Raw genomic sequence first — 20,297 nt, 5'->3', positions numbered from 1 at the left:
TTTCCCATTACTGCGCGGCCGCGCAGCTTAGAGGGAACATTGATGCATGTATATATGCGTGTGTGTGCGAATATGCATGCTCATGTGAGTGTGCCCAGGGAGTGGTGAGCATGTGGAATTCGTGGAGTGGTTGAAGCTGAGCACATTAATGCATTTAAGGGGAGGCTTGATGCATACATGAGGGATAAAGGAATAGAGGGATAGGGGGCAGGGTGGGGAGAGGTGATCTGAGTGGGAGGAGACACGTGTGGGGTAAACACACCAGCATTGGCCAGTTTTTAAAATTTGTTCCTGGGATGTGGGCGTCGCTGGCAAGGCCAGCATTTATTGCCCATCCCAAGTTGCCCCTTGAGAAGGTGGTGGTGAGCCGCCTTCTTGAACCGCTGCAGTCCGTGTGGTGAAGGTGCTCCCACAGTGCTGTTAGGGAGGGAGTTCCTGGATTTTGACCCAGCGACGATGAAGGGACGGCCGATATATTTCTAAGTCAGGATGGTGTGTGGCTTGGAGGGGAAGTTGGAGGTGGTGGTGTTCCCATGCGCCTGCTGCCCTTGTCCTTCTAGGTGGAAGAGGTCGCGGGTTTGGGAGGTGCTGCCGAAGGAGCCTTGGCGAGTTGCTGCAGTGCATCTTGTAGATGGTACACACTGCAGCCACGGTGCGACAGTGGTGGAGGGAGTGAATGTTTAAGGTGGTGGATGGGGTGCCAATCAAGCGGGCTGCTTTGTCCTGGATGGTGTTGAGCTTCTCGAGTGTTGTTGGAGCTGCACTCATCCAGGCAAGTGGAGAGTATTCCATCACACTCCTTACTTGTGCCTTGTAGATGGTGGAAAGACATTTGGGGAGTCAGGAGGTGAGACGCTCGCCGCAGAATACCCAGCCTCTGACCTGCTCTTGTTGCCACAGTATTTATGTTGCTCTGAATGCCCTGTTTCTGTGCTCTAGATTCTCTGTATGTAGGCTGATTCAGCCCGAGGCAGTGGCCAGGGGGTGTAACATTTTGACAGAGATATTAAAATCAGATATACTTTTCAGCACATACGACGGGTCTGAGTGTCTGCTGCCTGTTAATATTTGATTAATTTATTACTTGCTCGTTCACAGCTAAAGCACAAACTGACCAGGAACTTCCTGAAGGAAGGTTACATGGAGAAGACAGGACCCAAGGTGAGAGGCCCGCATTTCGTCTTCATTCAAAGCCACAGCAGCAATTTGGCTCTGAGCTATCACACGCACATCCTGCCTAGCAACAGGAGGGCAGAACATGGCCGCCATCAGTGCACGCAGAGACGCCAATTATTCTGATTGGTTTTAATTCACATTTACTATTTCGATTGGAAGCAGAGCTTTTCCTTTGGAAATTCACAGTAACTGGGGTTACTCCCTGTCACCAGTGGGGACACTTCCTGTCACCAGTGGGGACACTTCCTGTCACCAGTGGGGACAATTCCTGTCACCAGTGGGGTCACTTCCTGTCACCAGTGGGGACACTTCCTGTCACCAGTGGGGTCACATCCTGTCACCAGTGGAGACACTTCCTGTCACCAGTGGGGTCACATCCTGTCACCAGTGGGGACACTTCCTGTCACCAGTGGAGACACTTCCTGTCACCAGTGGAGTCACATCCTGTCACCAGTGGAGACACTTCCTGTCACCAGTGGGGACACTTCCTGTCACCAGTGGGGACACTTCCTGTCACCAGTGGGGTCACATCCTGTCACCAGTGGGGACACTTCCTGTCACCAGTGGGGTCACATCCTGTCACCAGTGGAGACACTTCCTGTCACCAGTGGGGACACTTCCTGTCACCAGTGGGGTCACATCCTGTCACCAGTGGGGACACTTCCTGTCACCACCCACAGCTGCCTTCTGCCCATTGGAGAAGACCTATCAGATCCAATGGCACTATTGGAAGAGCAGGGAGCTTTCCTGGGATCCTGACCACCATTCCTTCCACAGCCAACACCACCAAAAAAAAAGTCAACCGCGCATTCGTCACGTTGCTGTTTCTGAGATTTGGTGTGCGCAAAATGGCTGCCGCGTTCTACGTAACAATAGTCACCGCTCTTCAAAGCCGTTCATCGAGTGAAGCGTTTAGCATTGATTAAGAGACGTGCCAAGGGGCTGCATAACTTCAACTATGTTTAACAATTTTTTTTTATCAAACCGTACCCCTTCTCCAGGGGCCAGGGTTAGATGGCCCTCTGGTCAGAGGTTGGGTCAGGTATTACATTGTGTTGGAGCACACTGAGGCTGGGAGCTCGACAGTCAATGAATAGGCCTCGCTCACACACCTGGTGTTGTTGGTTGGTGAAATTAGAAAGATACACTTATAGAAACATACGTAAAAACATAGAAGATAGGAGCAGGAGTAGGCCATTCGGCCCCTCGAGCCATTTAATGAGATCATGGCTGATCATCCAAACTCAGTACCCTGTCCCTGCCTTCTCCCCATATCCCTTGATCCCTTTAGCCTTAAGAAATATATCCAACTCCTTTTTGAATATATTTAATGAATTGGCCTCTATTGCCTTCTGTGGTAGAGAATTCCACAGGTTCACCACTCTCTGGGTGAAGAAATTCCTCCTCATCTCAGTCCTAAATGGCTTACCCCTTATCCTTAGACTGTGACCCCTGGTTCTGGACTCCCCCACCATCGGGAACATCCTTCCTGCATCTAGTCTGTCTAGTCCTGTCAGAATTTTATAAGTTTCAATGAGATCCCCTCTCATTCTTCTAAACTCCAGCGAGTATAAGCCCAATCGACCCAATCTCTCCTCATACGTCATTCCTGCCATCCCAGGTATTAGTCTGGTGAACATAAGCTTGCACAACTATTGGTGAAAATAGCAGATTGATACAGATTCACACACACACTGGGTGTGGTATAGTGCATTAGGTGCTGAAGAAAATTCCTTTCAGTTCAGCATATTTTTGACTTGTTCACAGGCCACTTACTCCATGAATGCCCTCCGAGACTAGCTCCCCCTGCTAGGTGCATATGCAACTACACAACATACAAGCTTAAAACATTGCAGTTAACGCGCTGGATTTTACACGACACACAATTGTGCCGCAAGTTCTAGAAGCAAAGAAAGGCAGATCTTTCATTTCTATAGCGCCTTTCACGACCTCACGCCATCCCAAAGTAGCTCTATCACCAATGAAGCACTTTAGAAAAGAAAGACTTGTATTTCTATAGCGTTGGTCAGGACCTCAGGACGTCCCAAAGCATTTTACAGCCAATGAAGTACTTTTTGAAGTGTAGTCACTGTTGTAATGTGGGAAACGCGGCAGCCAATTTGCGCACAGCAAGATCCCACAATTTTTTTTTAGTGATGTTGATTCAGGGATAAATATTGGCCAGGACACCGTGCAGAACTCCCCTGCTCTTCTTTGAAATAGTGGCCGTGGGATCTTTATGTCCACCTGACAGGGCAGACGGGGTCTCGGTTTAACATCTCCTCGGAAAGACGGCACCTCCGACAGTGCGGCACTCCCTCAGTACTGCCCCTCCGACAGTGCGGCACTCCCTCAGTACTGCCCCTCCGACAGTGCGGCACTCCCTCAGTACTGCCCCTCCGACCATGCGCCGCTCTCGCAGCACTGCCCCCCCGACAGTGCGGCGCTCCCTCAGTGCTGCCCCTCCGACAGTGCGCCGCTCCCTCAGTACTGCCCCTCCGACAGTGCGGCGCTCCCTCAGTACTGCCCCTCCGACAGTGCAGCGCTCCCTCAGTACTGCCCCTCCGACAGTGCGCCGCTCCCTCAGTACTGCCCCCCCGACAGTGCGCCGCTCCCTCAGTACTGCCCCTCCGACAGTGCGGCGCTCCCTCAGTACTGCCCCTCCGACAGTGCGGCGCTCCCTCAGTACTGCCCCTCCGACAGTGCGCCGCTCCCTCAGTACTGCCCCTCCGACAGTGCAACGCTCCCTCAGTACTGCCCCTCCGACAGTGCGGCGCTCCCTCAGTACTGCCCCGGGAGTGTCAGCCTAGATTATGGGCTTATGTTCTTATGTTCTTATGTTCTTATTATGGGCTCAAATCTCTGGAGTGGGGACTTGAACCCATGACCTTCAGTCTCAGAATCTGGAGTAATTTTCTCTGTTGGGACCAAGAAGCTATTTCCCCTTGCCCTCCTAACCCTGACCCACAAGCCTGTCGCACCGATATCAGCAGAGTCACTCCACCAGTCTGTGGGACTGTAAGTCCTACAGCTCCACCAACCTGTGTCAGACACTGATAATAAATGAAGTTACTAAACTGAAGCACTCACTCGCTTTCTCTTGCCCAAAGCAAACCGAAGGGTTCAGGAAACGATGGTTTACACTGGATCACCGGCGCCTGATGTACTACAAGGACCCCCTGGTACGTACACTGAACACTGGGGCTCAAACTAGCCCTGGGCGGCAGGAAGAAGGTCCTCTTTCTCTCTCTCACTCTCTTTCACACTCTCTCGCTCTTTCTCCCTCACACTCTCTCTCGCTCTCACACACACATTCTCACACTCTCGCTCTCTCGCTCTCTCGCTCTCACACACACATTCTCACACTCTCTCGCTCTCGCTCTCTCGCTCTCACACACATTCTCACACTCTCTCGCTCTCGCTCTCACACACATTCTCACACTCTCTCGCTCTCTCGCTCTCACACACATTCTCACACTCTCTTGCTCTCGCTCTCTCGCTCTCACATACATTCTCACACTCTCTCACTCTCTCTCTCGCTCTCACACACACATTCTCACACTCTCTCGCTCTCTCGCTCTCACACACATTCTCACACTCTCTCGCTCTCACACACATTCTCACACTCTCTCGCTCTCTCGCTCTCACACTCTCTCGCTCTCTCTCTCTCGCTCTCACACACACATTCTCACTCTCTCTCGCTCGCGCACTCTCACACACACATTCTCACTCTCTCTCGCTCTCTCACTCTCACACACACATTCTCACACTCTCGCTTTCTCTCGCTCTCACAGTCTTTCATTCACAGTCTCTTTCACTATCACACTCTCTCTCACACACACTCTCTCTCACCCTCACTCTTTCTCACACTCTCTTTCTCGCTCTCACACTCTCTCGCACACTCTCTCACATTCTCTCGCTCTTTCTCTCTCGCACTCACACTCACTCTCTTTCCCTTTTCACACACTCTTTCTCTCTCACATACTCTCTCTCACATTCTCTCGCTCTCTATCTTTCTCTCACTCCCTCACACCCTTTGTCTCACTCTCTCTTGCACTCTGCTCTCTCTCACACTTTCTCTCTCTCTCGCTCTCTCTCTCTCACACTCCGGATTATAAAGGTCCTGTGTGAAAGATTTTGAAACGCTCTCAATTCCGTTCTCAGTGGGTATGGACCCACTGCGCAAATCAATAATCTGGCACTAACGTGGGTAACTCACTCAGGGAGGTCACCAGATGGCTGGTGCGGGAAGCGAGTCGGCGCAGTGGAGGGCAGTTCTTTTCGAGATTCGGCCATGTTGTTGGGACGGCCTAGAGGGATGTGGGAGCAGACTGGGAAGAGGTAGTTAGAGTGGGAGGAGGCTCATGTGGTGTATAAACACCGGCACAGACCAGTCGGGCCGAATGGCCTGTTTCTGGGCTATAGATACTCTATGTAAGTGACCAAATTGAGAAACTGACCGAGTTTTTACGGTAATTTGAATGGTGAGGCAGGCCAACACTGAGCTCGAGGCTGGGGTTTGGTTCCTGTATGAAAGAGGATGTTGCGTAGTTTTCCTGTGTTGTGTATTTTGGCTCAGATTGCAGAAGCTTCCATGTCTTGTGCTGTGATCCCACTGAGGAACCAGTCTAATATTGGAGTATTGTGGTCAATTCTTGGAGAGGGTGCGGAGGAGATTTACTGGAATGGTCCCAGGGGATGGGGGACTTCAGTGATGTGGAGAGACTGGAGAAGCTGGGGTTGTTCTCCTTCGAGCACAGAAGGTCAAGGAGAGATTTAATAGAGGTGTTTTAAAATTATGGGGGGTTTGGTAGAGCAGATAAGGAGAAACTTTCCACTGGCAGGAGGGTCGAACACAAATTTAAGATTATTGACAAAAGAACCAGAGGGGGAGATGAGGAGAATGTTTTTACGCAGCGAGTTGTTGTGATCTGGAATGCGCCGCCTGAAAGGGTGGTGGAAGCAGATTCAATAGTAACTTTCAAAAGGGAATTGGATAAATACTCGAAGGGGAAAAATTTGCAGGGCTCTGGGGAAAGAGCAGGGCGGGGTGGGACTAATTGGAGAGCTCGTTCAAAGATCATGTGCTAACTCCTGAACCCCACCCCCTCCCTGGACACCGCCGTTGGGAAGCATTAAAGGACCGCTGTGCATGTTGTCTCCACAGGATGCGTTCGCCAAAGGCGAAGTCTTCATTGGCAGCAGTGACAATGGCTACCTGGTCAAAGAGGGACTTCCCCCTGGCGCCCAGGGCAACTGGAACTGGCAGTACGGCGTCACCATAGTAACACCGGACAGGGAGTTCCTGTTCACGTGCGAGACCGAAATCGAGCAGCGGGATTGGATGACCGTGTTCAATGGAGTGATGAGTCAACAGATGTCACCCCAGGAATACACAAGTAGGTCTCTCTCTCTCTCTCTCCCTTTCTTCCTCTCCCTCTCTCTCTCTCCCTTTCTTCCTCTCCCTCTCTCTCTCTCTCTCCCTCTCTCTCCCTCTCTCTTTCTTTCCCTCTCTCTTTCTCTCCCTCTCTCTTTCTCTCCCTCTCTCTTCCTCTCCCACTTTCTCTCTCACTCCCTCTTTCTCTCTCACTCTCTCTTTCTATCACACTCTCTTTCCCTCTCGCTCTCTTTCTCTTTCACTCTTCCCCCAGCTTGAGTTGACCATGAATTAATTTCTATGGCTTTGGGGATCTATTCTCTATCTTACGAATGCTATTGGAGCTCCATCACTGACCATTACAGTCACACAGAACAGGAAGATCCCAAGATCAATACTAGAGTCTGCGCTGAGTTAGCAAGTCACGCAGTCAGTCCAACTGTTGGAGCGTTACACCTGCCCTCAGCACCTCTGGACAACAGTGGCGCTGGGAGGGGCGGAAAATCAGCCAGGGCTCCTGTTCCTGATCAGTGTCTGGCCCTTGGCAAACATGGGCTTGGCTGTGATGCCCTCCTTGGTGGAATAGCCTTCCAACCTACACTAATCTCGCACAGGAAGAATGGTCATTTGGTGGAACCCATAATCAAGCAAGAGTCAGGAGAGGGGGGGAGGAGCTACCCTAGGGGAGGGGCTCCATTCTGTGGGAGGGGCTACATTGGGGAGGAGCTACATGGGGCTGAGCTACCCTGGGTGGGAGGGGCTGCACAGGGGGAGGGGCTTCACTGGGGAGGAGCTGCACTGGGTGGAGGCGTTATGTTGTGTGGGAGGGGCTACACTGGAGGGGAGGAGTTACACAAAGGAAAAAAAATCATCACCTTTAGCAGATGATGTTAAGACTCTGCCTTTTTTCTACAGCATTGCCACTATTTGCCTTTATGTTGGTTGCCCCATCACACCCCGGGCCCCCACACCCTGAGCCCCCCACCACACCCTGAGCCCCCCCACCCTGAGCCCCCACACCACAACATCAACATCACTAAATCAGATGATCTGGTCATTATCACATTGCTGTTTGTGGGAGCTTGCTGTGCGCTAATTGGCTGCCGCGTTTCCTACATTACAACAGTGACTACACTTCAAAAAAGTTCTTTGTTGGCTATAAAGCACTTTGGGATGTCCAGTGGTGTGAAAGGCGCTATAGAAATGCAAGTCTTTTTTCTTTCACACCACACCCTCGTCCCAACACCAGCCTCACATCATCGGTGCGGTTTCACCGATTGAATGGGCAGCCTCAAATCCTTCAACGTTGCTCTGTCCGGATGGAGACTGGCCATCCGTTGCCTTGGCTTGGTGTTGGGGGCGCGAGGCCGAGTTCCCTTCAATGGGCTGAATGTCTCTGCCTGCGTCACTTGTGACTAAACGAGATCGAACATGAGATCGAACATAAGAACATAAGAAATAGGAGCAGGAATAGGACCCTTGGCCCCTCGAGCCTGCTCCGCCATTCAATAAGATCATGGCTGATCTTGGGCTCAAAGCCACTTCCCCGCCCGCTCCCCATAACCCTTCACTCCCTTATCTTGCAAAAATCTGTCCATCTCCACCTTAAATGTATTTAATGACCCAGCCTCCACGGCTCTCTGGGGCAGAGAATTCCACAGATTTACGACCCTCTGAGAGAAGAAATTCCTCCTCATCTCAGTTCTGAAAGGACGACCCTTTATTCTAAAACTGTGCCCCCGAGTTCTAGATTTCCCCACGAGGGGAAACATCCTCTCTGCATCTACCTTGTCGAGCCCCCTCATTATCTTATATGTTCCAATAAGATCCCCTCTCATTCTTCTAAACTCCAATGAGTATAGGCCCAGCCTGCTCAACCTTTCCTCATAAGTCAAAACCCCTCATCTCATGAATCAACCGAGATGTTAACTTAGGACGTGCTGATGTCATCACAGCCCCTCCCTTCCCTCCCCAGGCCCAGAGAGTCGGAGAAGCTCTGTGTTCAGACCAACACGTCTCTAATTTAATCTGAGTCGCTGAGGAAGTCACTGATTCTGCCCCCCCCGCCACATGTCAGCCAGAATGTGCGACACTTCATTCCACAGAGTGTTCCCAAAATATCTTCTTGCGTTTCCTGTTGAGGGGGTCAGGCAGCGCCGTAAACTCCGAGAGTGAACTGTACAAGATCACAAGACTGCTACGGACGCGGAAGGGCAGAAAGACCCAACAGTCCAAACCCCCCCCATTGTAACATCTCAGTGTTTCTGTTAAATAATTCCAGGGACTTTTGCCGCCGTTGCTAAAGTCCATTTCCAAGCGATATTTTTCTGTGTGAGGAAGAATTTCCGAAAATCAGTCTTCAATTGACCTTTCACCCGTTTGCAACTGTGCCCCCTGCACTGAGCCACGGGACACCCCGCTCAGTAACCCCCCCCACCCCCCCGTTCTCCCCGCACCCCCCACCCCCCACAATCCCGCCATAATTGCTCGAATGAGTTTTCTATCTTTTAACCAATTTCTTATCCATTCCCAAGATTTACCCTAAATCCCCACAGCTTTGGGTTTACAAAGTAATTACAGCGCAGAAACAGGCCATTCGGCCCAGCTGGTCCGTGCCGGTGTTTATGCTCCACACGAGCCTCCTCCCACCCCTCTTCATCTCACCCCATCAGCATATCCTTCTGTCCCTTTCTCCCTCGCGTGTTTATCTAGCTTCCCCTAAAATGCATATATACTATTCGCCTCAACCACTCCCTGTGGTACCGAGTTCCACATTCTCCCCACTCTCTGGGTAGAGAAGTTTCTCCTGAATTCCCGATTGGATTTATTGGTGACTACCTTATATTGATGGCCCCTAGTTCTGGTCTCCCCCACAGTTGAAAATATCTTCTCTACGCCTACTCTATCGAACCCCTTCATAATCTTACAGACCTCGATCAGGTCACCCCTCAGCCTTCTCTTTTCTAGAGAAAAGAGCCCCCGCCTGTTCAATCTTTCCCGATGGGTATAACCTCTCAGTTCTGGTATCATCCTTGTAAATCTTTTTTGCATCTTCTTCCATGCCTCCACATCCTTTTGATTTTTTTATTAACAGTTAAGTAAACAGACTTTCATTTTTTAAAATTAATTCATGGATGTGGGCGTCGCTGGCAAGGCCGGCATTTATTGCCCATCCCGAGTTGCCCCTTGAGAAGGTGGCGGTGAGCCGCCTTCTTGAACCGCTGCAGTCCGTGTGGTGAAGGTGCTCCCACAGCGCTGTTAGGGAGGGAGTTCCAGGATTTTGACCCAGCGACGATGAAGGAACGACTGATATATTTCCAAGTCAGGATGGTGTGTGATTTGGAGGGGAACTTGGAGGTGGTGGTGTTCCCATGCGCCTGCTGCCCTTGTCCTTCTAGGTGGAAGAGGTCGCCGGTTTGGGAGGTGCTGCCTTAGAAGGAGCCTTGGCGAGTTGCTGCAGTGCATCTTGTAGATGTGGAACTTTATCGGAAGCCATGCGTCACGTGGCTTCCCAGAGTCCACTTAGGTTGTCGCGTCCTCAAGGAAGCCGCAGAGGAGATAGGACGGAGAGGGGAGAAGGAAAATAGAAACAACAACATTATTTGCAGCTCTACTGACTGCCCTGGGTACTTTCCTCCTGGATTTAGTTAATTATTTTCTTTTCTCTTTCAGTGGAAGCCTATTTCAAGCACAAACGATAAACTGCCACCAAGCTGACCACCACCTCTGACCTCTGACCTCGCCTTTACAGATAAATGTGACACAATGCCACAGAGACGCTGGTGAAAGGCATAACAGACCCACCCCCCCACCGCCCCCAATCCCACCCCACCCTCCGCTCACCCATTACTTCTGATGAAAGCGGGAGCCATTTTCGCCCGGGGTCACGGCTCCGTAAGCTAGTGGCTTTGCCTTTGAGAACGTTCTAGAACAGAAGCAGGACACGAGTCGTCAGGCCATATCAAGCGGGTGCTGAAGGTTTTCATATCACCGACTCACCAGCTGGGTTTGAAGTGGCCGCTCAGTAATCAGCAGATTGTACAGATCCACATTGCTGGTGAGCAGTTTCAGGTGCTGGGACTGCGGAAATCCAAGCACTGAGATCAGCAAGCCCAGTAGAATTTTTTTCTCCAGTGAGATTAATTAAAGAATATAATGGAGTGGGAAATGGAAATATGTCGTACCTGAATAATAAAGGGGCATTCCCTGGAACCTGGAGCTGAGGCACATTGACGGGGCAGTGTAGAGGGAGCTTTATTCTGTATCTAACCCATGTTGTACCTGCCCGGGGAGTGTTTGACGGGACAGTGTAGAGGGAGCTTTACTCTGTATCTACCCCGTGCTGTACCTGCCCTGGGAGTGTTTGATGGGACAGTGTAGAGGGAGCTTTACTCTGTATCTAACCCGTGCTGTACCTGCCCGGGAAGTGTTTGACGGGACAGTGTAGAGGGAGCTTTACTCTGTATCTAACCCGTGCTGTACCTGCCCTGGGAGTGTTTGACGGGACAGTGTAGAGGGAGCGTTACTCTGTATCTAACCCGTGCTGTACCTGTCCTGGGAGTGTTTGATGGGACAGTGTAGAGGGAGCTTTACTCTGTATCTAACCCGTGCTGTACCTGCCCTGGGAGTGTTTGATGGGACAGTGTAGAGGGAGCTTTACTCTGTATCTAACCCGTGCTGTACCTGCCCTGGGAGTGTTTGATGGGACAGTGTAGAGGGAGCTTTACTCTGTATCTAACCCGTGCTGTACCTGCCCTGGGAGTGTTTGATGGGACAGTGTAGAGGGAGCTTTACTCTGTATCTAACCCGTGCTGTACCTGCCCTGGGAGTGTTTGATGGGACAGTGTAGAGGGAGCTTTACTCTGTATCTAACCCGTGCTGTACCTGACCTGGGAGTGTTTGATGGGACAGTGTAGAGGGAGCTTTACTCTGTATCTAAACCATGCTGTACCTGCCCTGGGAGTGTTTGATGGGACAGTGTAGAGGGAGCTTTACTCTGTATCTAACCCGTGCTGTACCTGCCCTGGGAGTGTTTGATGGGACAGTGTAGAGGGAGCGTTACTCTGTATCTAACCCGTGCTGTACCTGCCCTGGGAGTGTTTGATGGGACAGTGTAGAGGGAGCGTTACTCTGTATCTAACCCATGCTGTACCTGCCCTGGGAGTGTTTGATGGGACAGTGTAGAGGGAGCTTTACTCTGTATCTAACCCGTGCTGTACCTGCCCTGGGAGTGTTTGATGGGGACAGTGTAGAGGGAGCTTTACTCTGTATCTAACCCGTGCTATACCTGCCCTGGGAGTGTTTGATTTGATGGGGACAGTGTAGAGGGAGCTTTGCTCTGTATCTAACCCGTGCTGTACCTGCCCTGGGAGTGTTTGATGGGACATTGTAGAGGGAGCGTTACTCTGTATCTAACTGTATTCTACCCACCTGGGAAGTGCAAACAATGGGTGCCTGTAAAAGCAAAGTGTTCGATTCCCCAGCACTGACGTCCCTCACCTTGATCAGCAACAACATATGCTGAAAGCAAAGCAAATGATAATTCCCGTTTCTGTTGGAGATTGGTGCCGCCCTGGAAACAGGAGAGGTCCTTCAGGCAGATATGTTGACATCTCTCGGTTGATCCTGCCGCGGTCTGCGGGCTTGTGTCAAGTCACAGGGAGGCCGCAGTCAGGGGAAATGCTGCTCTCTGGCTGCTCAGTGGATGGTGAACACTCTTCATTAAAATATTAACCACTTCACCAGAATCATTCAAACGTTCAATAAAAAAAAAATGGAATGAGAATCGTTTTTTGTTTATAAAGTGATAGCGGCAACGCGGCAAATCGTCACGCTCCAATATAAAACGTCGCTGAGGTCAAAAACTCGGGGCAACAACGACGTGTATTTATATAGCGCCTTTAACGTAGTAAAATGTCCCAAGGCACTTTCTGTTTGATCAGGCTCCCGTGAAGCGCGTTGGGACATTTTACTACATTAAAGGGCTATATAAATGTAAGTTGACACAACAAAACTCACGACGCACTTGGTTGGAGCATAAAGCAAGGCTTTAATCAACTTGTTTCAGAACATGGAGGTCTAGTTGTACTTCACTAGTTCTTTGTCTTACAAAATGTCCTGGGTAAACTGGGCCCACGCCCGAGTATTTATACTCCTTGGACGGTGCCACCAGCTGGCCGTCCAGTGTTATTTCATGAGTAGTTTCTTTATGATGATGAGATTTATAACATTAGTTGTTGGTGTTTACACTTTTTATTCGTTCCTGGGATGTGGGCGTCGCTGGCAAGCCCGGCATTTATTGCCCATCCCGAGTTGCCCCTCGAGAGGGTGGTGGTGAGCCGCCCTCTTGAACCGCTGCAGTCCGTGTGGTGAAGGTGCTCCCACAGTGCTGTTAGGGAGGGAGTTCCAGGATTTTGACCCAGCGACGATGAAGGATCGGCGACATATTTCCAAGTCAGGATGGTGTGTGACGTGGAGGGGAACTTGGAGGTGGTGTTGTTCCCATGCGCCTGCTGCCCTTGTCCTTCTAGGTGGTAGAGGTCGCGGGTTTGGGAGGTGCTGCCGAAGGAGCCTTGGCGAGTTGCTGCAGTGCATCTTGTAGATGGTACACACTGCAGCCACGGTACGCCGGTGGTGGAGGGAGTGAATGTTTAAGGTGGTGGATGGGGTGCCAATCAAGCAGGCTGCTTTGTCCTGGAAAAGATGGTGCAGTCACACAGCAAGAAGTAAAACGCCCTCAATCACCCACTCTCGCAAATATCTCTCCAAATCTTTCTTGAATTTTCCCACACTACCTCCTTGGAAAGCCCATTCCACGTGCTGACCTCACTCTGCATACAGCAGTCAAACTAAACTGTCAGTTACCCGCTCCCCCTTTCACCTTCTACACTGGAGACCCTGCCTGTGGTTCCAGAGTTAGTGGCGGTCTCTAACGTATCATCAGGGTTCAATTTATTGATCCCCTCGAGCGTCTTGAACACTCTCTACACATAGCTTTTCTCGACTCCAGACTAAACAATCCCGGGCACTTCAGCTGTCGCTCAGTGGGCAGCACTCTCGCCTCTGTGTCAAAAGGTTGTGGGTTCAAGTCCCCACCCCAGAGACTTGAGCACAAAAATCTAGGCTGACACTCAGTAATACTGAGGGAGCGCCGCACTGTCGGAGGGGCAGTACTGAGGGAGCGCCGCACTGTCGGAGGGGCAGTACTGAGGGAGCCCTGCACTGTCGGAGGGGCAGTACTGAGGGAGCGTCGCACTGTTGGAGGGGCAGTACTGAGGGAGCGCCGCACTGTCGGAGGGGCAGTACTGAGGGCGCGCCGCACTGTCGGAGGGGCAGTACAGAGGGAGCCCTGCACTGTCGGAGGGGCAGTACTGAGGGAGCCCTGCACTGTCGGAGGGGCAGTACTGAGAGAGTGCTGCACTGTCGGAGGGGCATTACTGAGGGAGCGCCGCACTGTCGGAGGGGCAGTACTGAGGGAGCGCTGCACTGTCAGAGGGGCAGTACTGAGGGAGTGCTGCACTGTCGAAGGAGCAGTACTGAGGGAGCGCCGCACTGTCGGAGGGGCAGTACTGAGGGAGCGCCGCACTGGGAGGGCAGTACTGAAGGAGCGCCGCACTGTCAGAGGGGCAGTACGGAGGGAGCACTGCACTGTCGGAGGGGCAGTACTGAGGGAGCGCCGCACTGTCGGAGGGGCAGTACTGATGGAGCGCCGCACTGTCGGAGGGGCAGTACTGAGGGAGTGCTGCACTGTCAGAGGGGCAGTACTGAGGGAGCGCCGCACTGTCGGAGGGGCCGTCTTTCGGATCAGCCATTAAACCGAGGCCCTTTCTATCTCTTCTTGGCTCAGCAGCTGTAAACAAGGCATCGGTTTAGTTGCCTTTCCTGCACTCCCTCCAATACCTGGTAGAACAGTTCTACCGATTAGAAAGACACTGAAATGGTTGTGATCGGAGACGAGCTCCCCAACAGACCGACTGACAAGGTATCAAAGGGTTAGTCTGAAGTTGTGCAGATCAGAAATTGCTGGGAGCAGGCTGTGCGGCGTTTGTTGTTGTAAGTCGGATGGGGACAAGATCAGGCTCTCCACAGTCGAGTGACTTTCCAGAACTCAACATCTAGGGTTGGAATTGAGGATTGGCCATTCGGTCATCGTAGTACAGCCCTACAGCTGCAAGCAACAACAACACCCCAAGGCACTTCACAGGAGCGATTATCAAACAAAATTTGACACCGAGCCACATAATTAGGGCAGGTGACCAAAAGCTTGGTCAAAGAGGTCGGTTTTAAGGAGTGCCTTAAAGGAGGAGAGAGAGGCGGAGAGGTTTAGGGAGGGAATTCCAGAGCTCGGGGCCCAGGCAGCTGAAGGCACGGCCGCCAATGGTGGAGCGATGAAAATCGGGGGATGCTCAAGAGGGCAGAATTGGAGGAGCTTCTTCTTCTTCGGCAGTCCCTCGGAACCGAGGATGACTTGTTTCCACATTAAAAATGGGTTCTCAGGTGACTGATGAGTCCAATGCGGGACCTACAGTCTCTGTCACAGGTGGGGTAGATGGTGGTTGAAGGGGTGGGTGGGTAGGGTGCTTGGGTTGACGTGCGCTGCCTGCGCTTGGCTTCCGCTTGCTCCCGGCGAAGAGACTCGAGGTGTTCGCCGCCTTCCCGGATGCTTCTCCTCCACTTTGTGCGGCCTTGGGCCAGGGATTCCCAGGTGTCGGTGGGGATGTTGCACTTTTTCAAGGAGGCTTTGAGGGAGGAGCACGTGTCACTTGACCTGGGCGCACTCGATGTCGGCCCTGGGTGTCTGGGATGGAAAGCTTTCGATTCCCTCACCTCGATGAGCAGGAAAATTAACAGCGATTTTTTAAAAAAAATCCTTTTCGAAACACTACGGCAGCTTAAAGCGTTCAATAGCAGCCTGCTGTGATATGTGATGCTGAAGCTTGAAGTCAGGGCCAGCGTAGTTATTGGCAACAGAGTCATACCGAGAGGGAGTGGATCAGAAATCACAAAGTGACGAGATGCAAGTTAATCGATTAAACTCAAAACAGAGGAATACGTGGCAGGGGGTTGGGGAGGGAGGGGCGTCACTTCACGACATGCTTCAGGTCAGTCAGCTGTCAGTCATCGCAAATCAAAGATCCAAAAGGAAGTATGGACATTTCTCTCAAAGCAGTGCGATGGAGAGGGTTTAAGAAAGAAAGACTTGCATTTCTATAGCGCCTTTCACGACCTCAGGGCATCCCAAAGCGCTTCACAGCCAATTAAGTACTTTTTGAAGTGGAGTCACTGTTGTAATGTAGGAAACACGGCAGCCAATTTGTGCACAGCAAGCTCCCACAAACAGTAATGTGATAATGACCAGATCGTCTGTTTTAGTGATGTTGGTTGAGGGATAAATATTGGCCCCACACCCAAGGCTTGAGCACATAATCCAGGCCGACACTCCCAGTGCAGTACTGAGGGAGCGCTACACTGTCAGAAGGGCAGTACTGAGGGAGCGCTACACTGTCAGAAGGGCAGTACTGAGGGAGCGCCGCACTGTTGGAAGGGCAGTACTGAGGGAGGGCTGCACTGTCAGAGGGGCAGTACTGAGGGAGCGCCGCACTGTCGGAGGGGCAGTACTGAGGGAGCGCCGCACTGTCGGAGGGGCAGTACTGAGGGAGCGCCGCACTGTCAGAGGGGCAGTACTGAGGGAGCGCCGCACTGTCGGAGGGGCAGTACTGAGGGAGTGCCGCACTGTCAGAGGGGCAGTACTGAGGGATCCCTGCACTGTCGGAGGGGCAGTACTGAGGGAGCGCCGCACTGTCGGAGGGGCAGTACTGAGGGAGTGCCGCACTGTCGGAGGGGCAGTACTGAGGGAGCGCCGCACTGTCGGAGGGGCAGTACTGAGGGAGTGCCGCACTGTCGGAGGGGCAGTACTGAGGGATCCCTGCACTGTCGGAGGGGCAGTACTGAGGGAGTGCCGCACTGTCGGAGGGACAGTACTGAGGGAGTGCCGCACTGTCGGAGGGGCAGTACTGAGGGAGCGCCGCACTGTCAGAGGGGCAGTACTGAGGGAGCGCAGCACTGTCGGAGGGGCAGTACTGAGGGAGCGCCGCACTGTCGGAGGGGCAATACTGAGGGAGTGCTGCACCATCGGAGGGGCAGTACTGAGGGAGCGCTGCACTGTTGGAGGTGCTGTCTTTCGGATGAGACATTAAACCGAGGCCCCGTCTGCCCTCTCAGGTGGATGTAAAAGATCCCACGGCCATTATTTCGAAGAAGAGCAGGGGAGTTCTCCCCGGTGTACTGGGCCAATATTAATCCCTCAATCTACATCACTAAAAACAGATCATTATTACATTGCTGTTTGTGGGAGCTTGCTGTGCGCAAATTGGCTGCTGCGTTTCCCACATTACAACAGTGACGACACTTCAAAACTACTGTAAAGCACTTTGGGACATCCTGAGGTTGTGAAAGGCGCTGTAGAAAAACAAGTCTTTCTATATTCGTTCCTTGCTGTCCAAAGCTTCATAAGTAAACACACCACATCATCAAACACAAGAGGATGTGGGGGAAAGATGGAGTTTGAATTTAAACTGTCTGCTTCTGCCATCCAGCTTAGACAAACCACAGAAAAACCAGACAGCCCAGAACACAAATAAATACATGGCAACCCTATTTATAAAATCACTTTGAAGTATTCCTGTAACTCAAGTCACCGTCAACTAGATTAGCCTAATCACCTAAGCAACAGAAGGCACGGCCACTGATGGTGGAGCGATTATAATCAGGGGTGCTCAAGAGGGCAGAATTAGAGGAGCGCAGATGTCTCGGGGGGGGTTGTGGGGCTGAAGGCGGTTACAGAGATAGGGAGGGGGCGAGGCCATGGAGAGATTTGAAAACAAGGATGAGAATTTTGAAATCGAGGCGCTGCTTAACCGGGAGACAATGTAGGTCAGCGAGCACAGGGGGTGATGGGCGAACAGGACTCGGTGCGAGTTAGGACACGGGCAGCCGAGTTTTGGATGACCTCAAGTTACGTAGGGTGGAATGTGGGAGGCCGGCCAGGAGTGCGTTGGAATAGTCAAGTCTAGAGGTAACAAAGGCAGGGATGAGGGTTTCAGCAGCGGATGAGCTGAGGCAGAGGCGGAGACGGGCGATGTTACGGAGGTGGAAACAGGCAGTCTTAGTTATGGTGCGGATTTGTGGTCGGAAGCTCATTTCAGTGTCAAATATGACACCTAGGTTGTGAACCGTGTGGTTCAGCCTCAGACAGATGTTAGGGAGAGGGATGGAGTCAGTGGCTCGGGAATGGAGTTTGTGGCGGCGACCGAAAACAATAGCTTCGGTCTTCCCGATATTTAGTTGGAGAAAATTTCTGCTCATCCAGAACTGGATGTCGGACAAGCAGTCGGATAATTTAGAGACCGTGGAGGGGTCGAGAGAAGAGGTAGTGAGGTAGAGCTGGGTGTCGTCAGCGTACACGTGGAAACTGAGGCTGTGTTTTCAGATGATGTCGTCAAGGGGCAGCATGGAGATGAGAAATAGGAGGGGTCAAGGATAGATCCTTGGGGGACACCAGAGGTAACGATGCGGGAGCGGGAAGAGAAGCCGTTGCAGGTGATTCTCTGGCTACGATTAGAATGGAACCAGGCGAGTGCAGTCCCACCCAGCTGGACAACGGTGGAGAGGCGTTGGAGAAGGATGGAGTGGTCAACCATGGCTAAGGCTGCAGACAAGTTAAGAAGGACGAGGAGGGCTAGATTATCTTAGTCACAGTCACAAAGGATGCCATTTGTGACTTTGATGAGAGCCGTTTCGGTCTTGTGGCAGGGGCGGAAACCTGATTGGAGGGATTCAAACATGGAGTTCTGGGAAAGATGGGCACAGATTTGGGAGGCGACAGCACGTTCAAGGACTTTGGAGAGGAAAGGGAGGTTGGAGATGGGGCGGTAGTTTACAAGGACGGAGGGGTCAAGGGTTGTTTTTTGAGGAAAGGGGTGATGACGGCAGATTTGAGGGAGAGGGGGACAGTACCTGAGGAGAGAGAACCGTTAACATGGGAGCCAGAAAAGGAAGTTGGGTGGTCAGCAGTTTGGTGGGAATAGGGCCAAGGGAGCTGGAAGTGGGTCTCATGGGCAAGATGAGCTTGGAGAGGTCATAAGGGGAGATCGGAGAGAAACTGGAGAAACATGGATATTCAGGGCTAGGGCAGGGGGGAACCTTAGGGGAAGTTTGGCCCGGTGGGCTAGAGGAAGGAAGGGAAGTGGCAGAGGCAGCTGATCGGATGGTCTCAATCTTGGAGACAAAAAAGTTCATGAGCTCCTCACACTTGTTGTTGGAGGTGAGGATGGCGGAGACAGGGGAGGGTGGCGGAGACAGGGGAGGGTGGCGGAGACAGAGGAGGGTGGCGGAGACAGGGGAGGGTGGCGGAGACAGGGGAGGGTGGCGGAGACAGGGGAGGGTGGCGGAGACAGGGGAGGGTGGCGGAGACAGGGGAGGGTGGCGGAGACAGGGGAGTGGGGTTTCAGAAGACGGTTAGCAGTAGAAAATAGGAGCCGGGGTTTATCTTTGCATTCCAGAATGATTCTGGAATAGTGAGCAGTTTTGGCAGACAAGAGCAGGACCCGATAATATTCAAGAAGGAGTTGGATATATTTCTTAAGGCTAAAGGGATCAAGGGATATGGAGAGAAAGCAGGGACAGGGGTACTGAGTTTGGATGATCAGCCATGATCGCATTGAATGGCGGAGCAGGCTCGAGGGGCCGAATGGCCTACTCTCTTCTATGTTTCTATGTTTCTATGTTAATGCTTTATGTGGTCCAGCCAGATCTGGCGGTGAATAGCTAAACCAGTTGTCCGCCATATCCGGTCAAGTCTGCGTCCCTTGGACTTAAGGGAGCGAAGATGAGGGCCGTACCAGGGGGAATGGCCAGGGTGAGAGAGAGTAATGGTTTTAATGGGGACTAGGGCATCAATGGTGGTGGTGAGGGTGTGGTTGAGCAGATCAGTAGCTGCAGAAATGTCGTGGTGAATGGAGGGCCAAAGGCTGGACAGTTGGGATTTCATAATTGCAGTTTTAAGAGAGTTGGGAGAGAGTTTTTTCCAGGGGCGGACACAGAAGGAAGTAGGGTTGTGGGGGAGGGGGGTGGAAGGGGGAATGTGGGTGGAGCGCGATACGAGGAAGTGGTCAGAGATGGCCTTATCTGCGATTGACACGATGGGAGTAGCGAGGCCACGAGAGATGGCAAGGTCGAGGGTAAGGGTTGGGGACTTTACATCGAGGCAACCCCTATTACCTAGCTTTCTTCCGAGAGAGTTGGCGCATCCTTCAACAACAACAACTTGCATTTATATAGCGCATGTCATATGATAAAAACATCCCAAGATGCTTCACGGGAGCGTTACCAGGCACTGAGCCACATAAGGAGATATTAGGATAGGTGACCAAAAGCTTGGTGAAAGAGATAGGTTTTAAGGAACGTCTTAAAGAATGACGGAGAGATTTAGGGAGGGAATTCCAGAGCTTAGGGCCCAGGCAGCTGAAGGCGCGGCCGCCAATGATGGAAAGATGAAATTTGGAGATGCACAAGAGGCCAGAATTGGAGGAGGGCAGAGACCTGCAGTTCTGGTCGCCACACTATAGGAAGGATGTGATTGCATTGGAGAGGGTGCAGAGGAGATTCACCAGGATGTTACCTGGGCTGGAGCACTTCAGCTATGAAGAGAGACTGGACAGGCTGGGGTTGTTTTCCTTAGAGCAGA

General features: G+C 52.0%; 1 protein-coding gene across 1 annotated transcript in view; it reads left to right on the top strand.

The window, feature by feature from the left end:
• Positions 1-11,181, top strand: part of LOC147099630 (arf-GAP with dual PH domain-containing protein 1) — a 90,298-nt gene extending 79,117 nt beyond the window's left edge. Inside the window, exons 8-11 of the mRNA XM_085969892.1 lie at positions 1,099-1,161; positions 4,287-4,358; positions 6,344-6,575; positions 10,226-11,181. Of these exons, the coding sequence (XP_085826018.1) occupies positions 1,099-1,161; positions 4,287-4,358; positions 6,344-6,575; positions 10,226-10,254 (396 nt within the window). The 3' untranslated portion in view covers positions 10,255-11,181. The remainder of the gene's footprint in view (positions 1-1,098; positions 1,162-4,286; positions 4,359-6,343; positions 6,576-10,225) is intronic.
• The last annotated feature ends 9,116 nt before the right edge of the window (positions 11,182-20,297 follow it).

Source organism: Somniosus microcephalus, chromosome 28, assembly GCF_052327205.1.
Source record: "Somniosus microcephalus isolate GS21.2 chromosome 28, FLI_Smic_1.0, whole genome shotgun sequence".
NCBI lineage: Eukaryota > Metazoa > Chordata > Chondrichthyes > Squaliformes > Somniosidae > Somniosus > Somniosus microcephalus.
The sequence above is the reverse complement of the archived record's forward strand: the minus strand, read 5'-3'. Positions and strand labels throughout refer to the sequence as shown.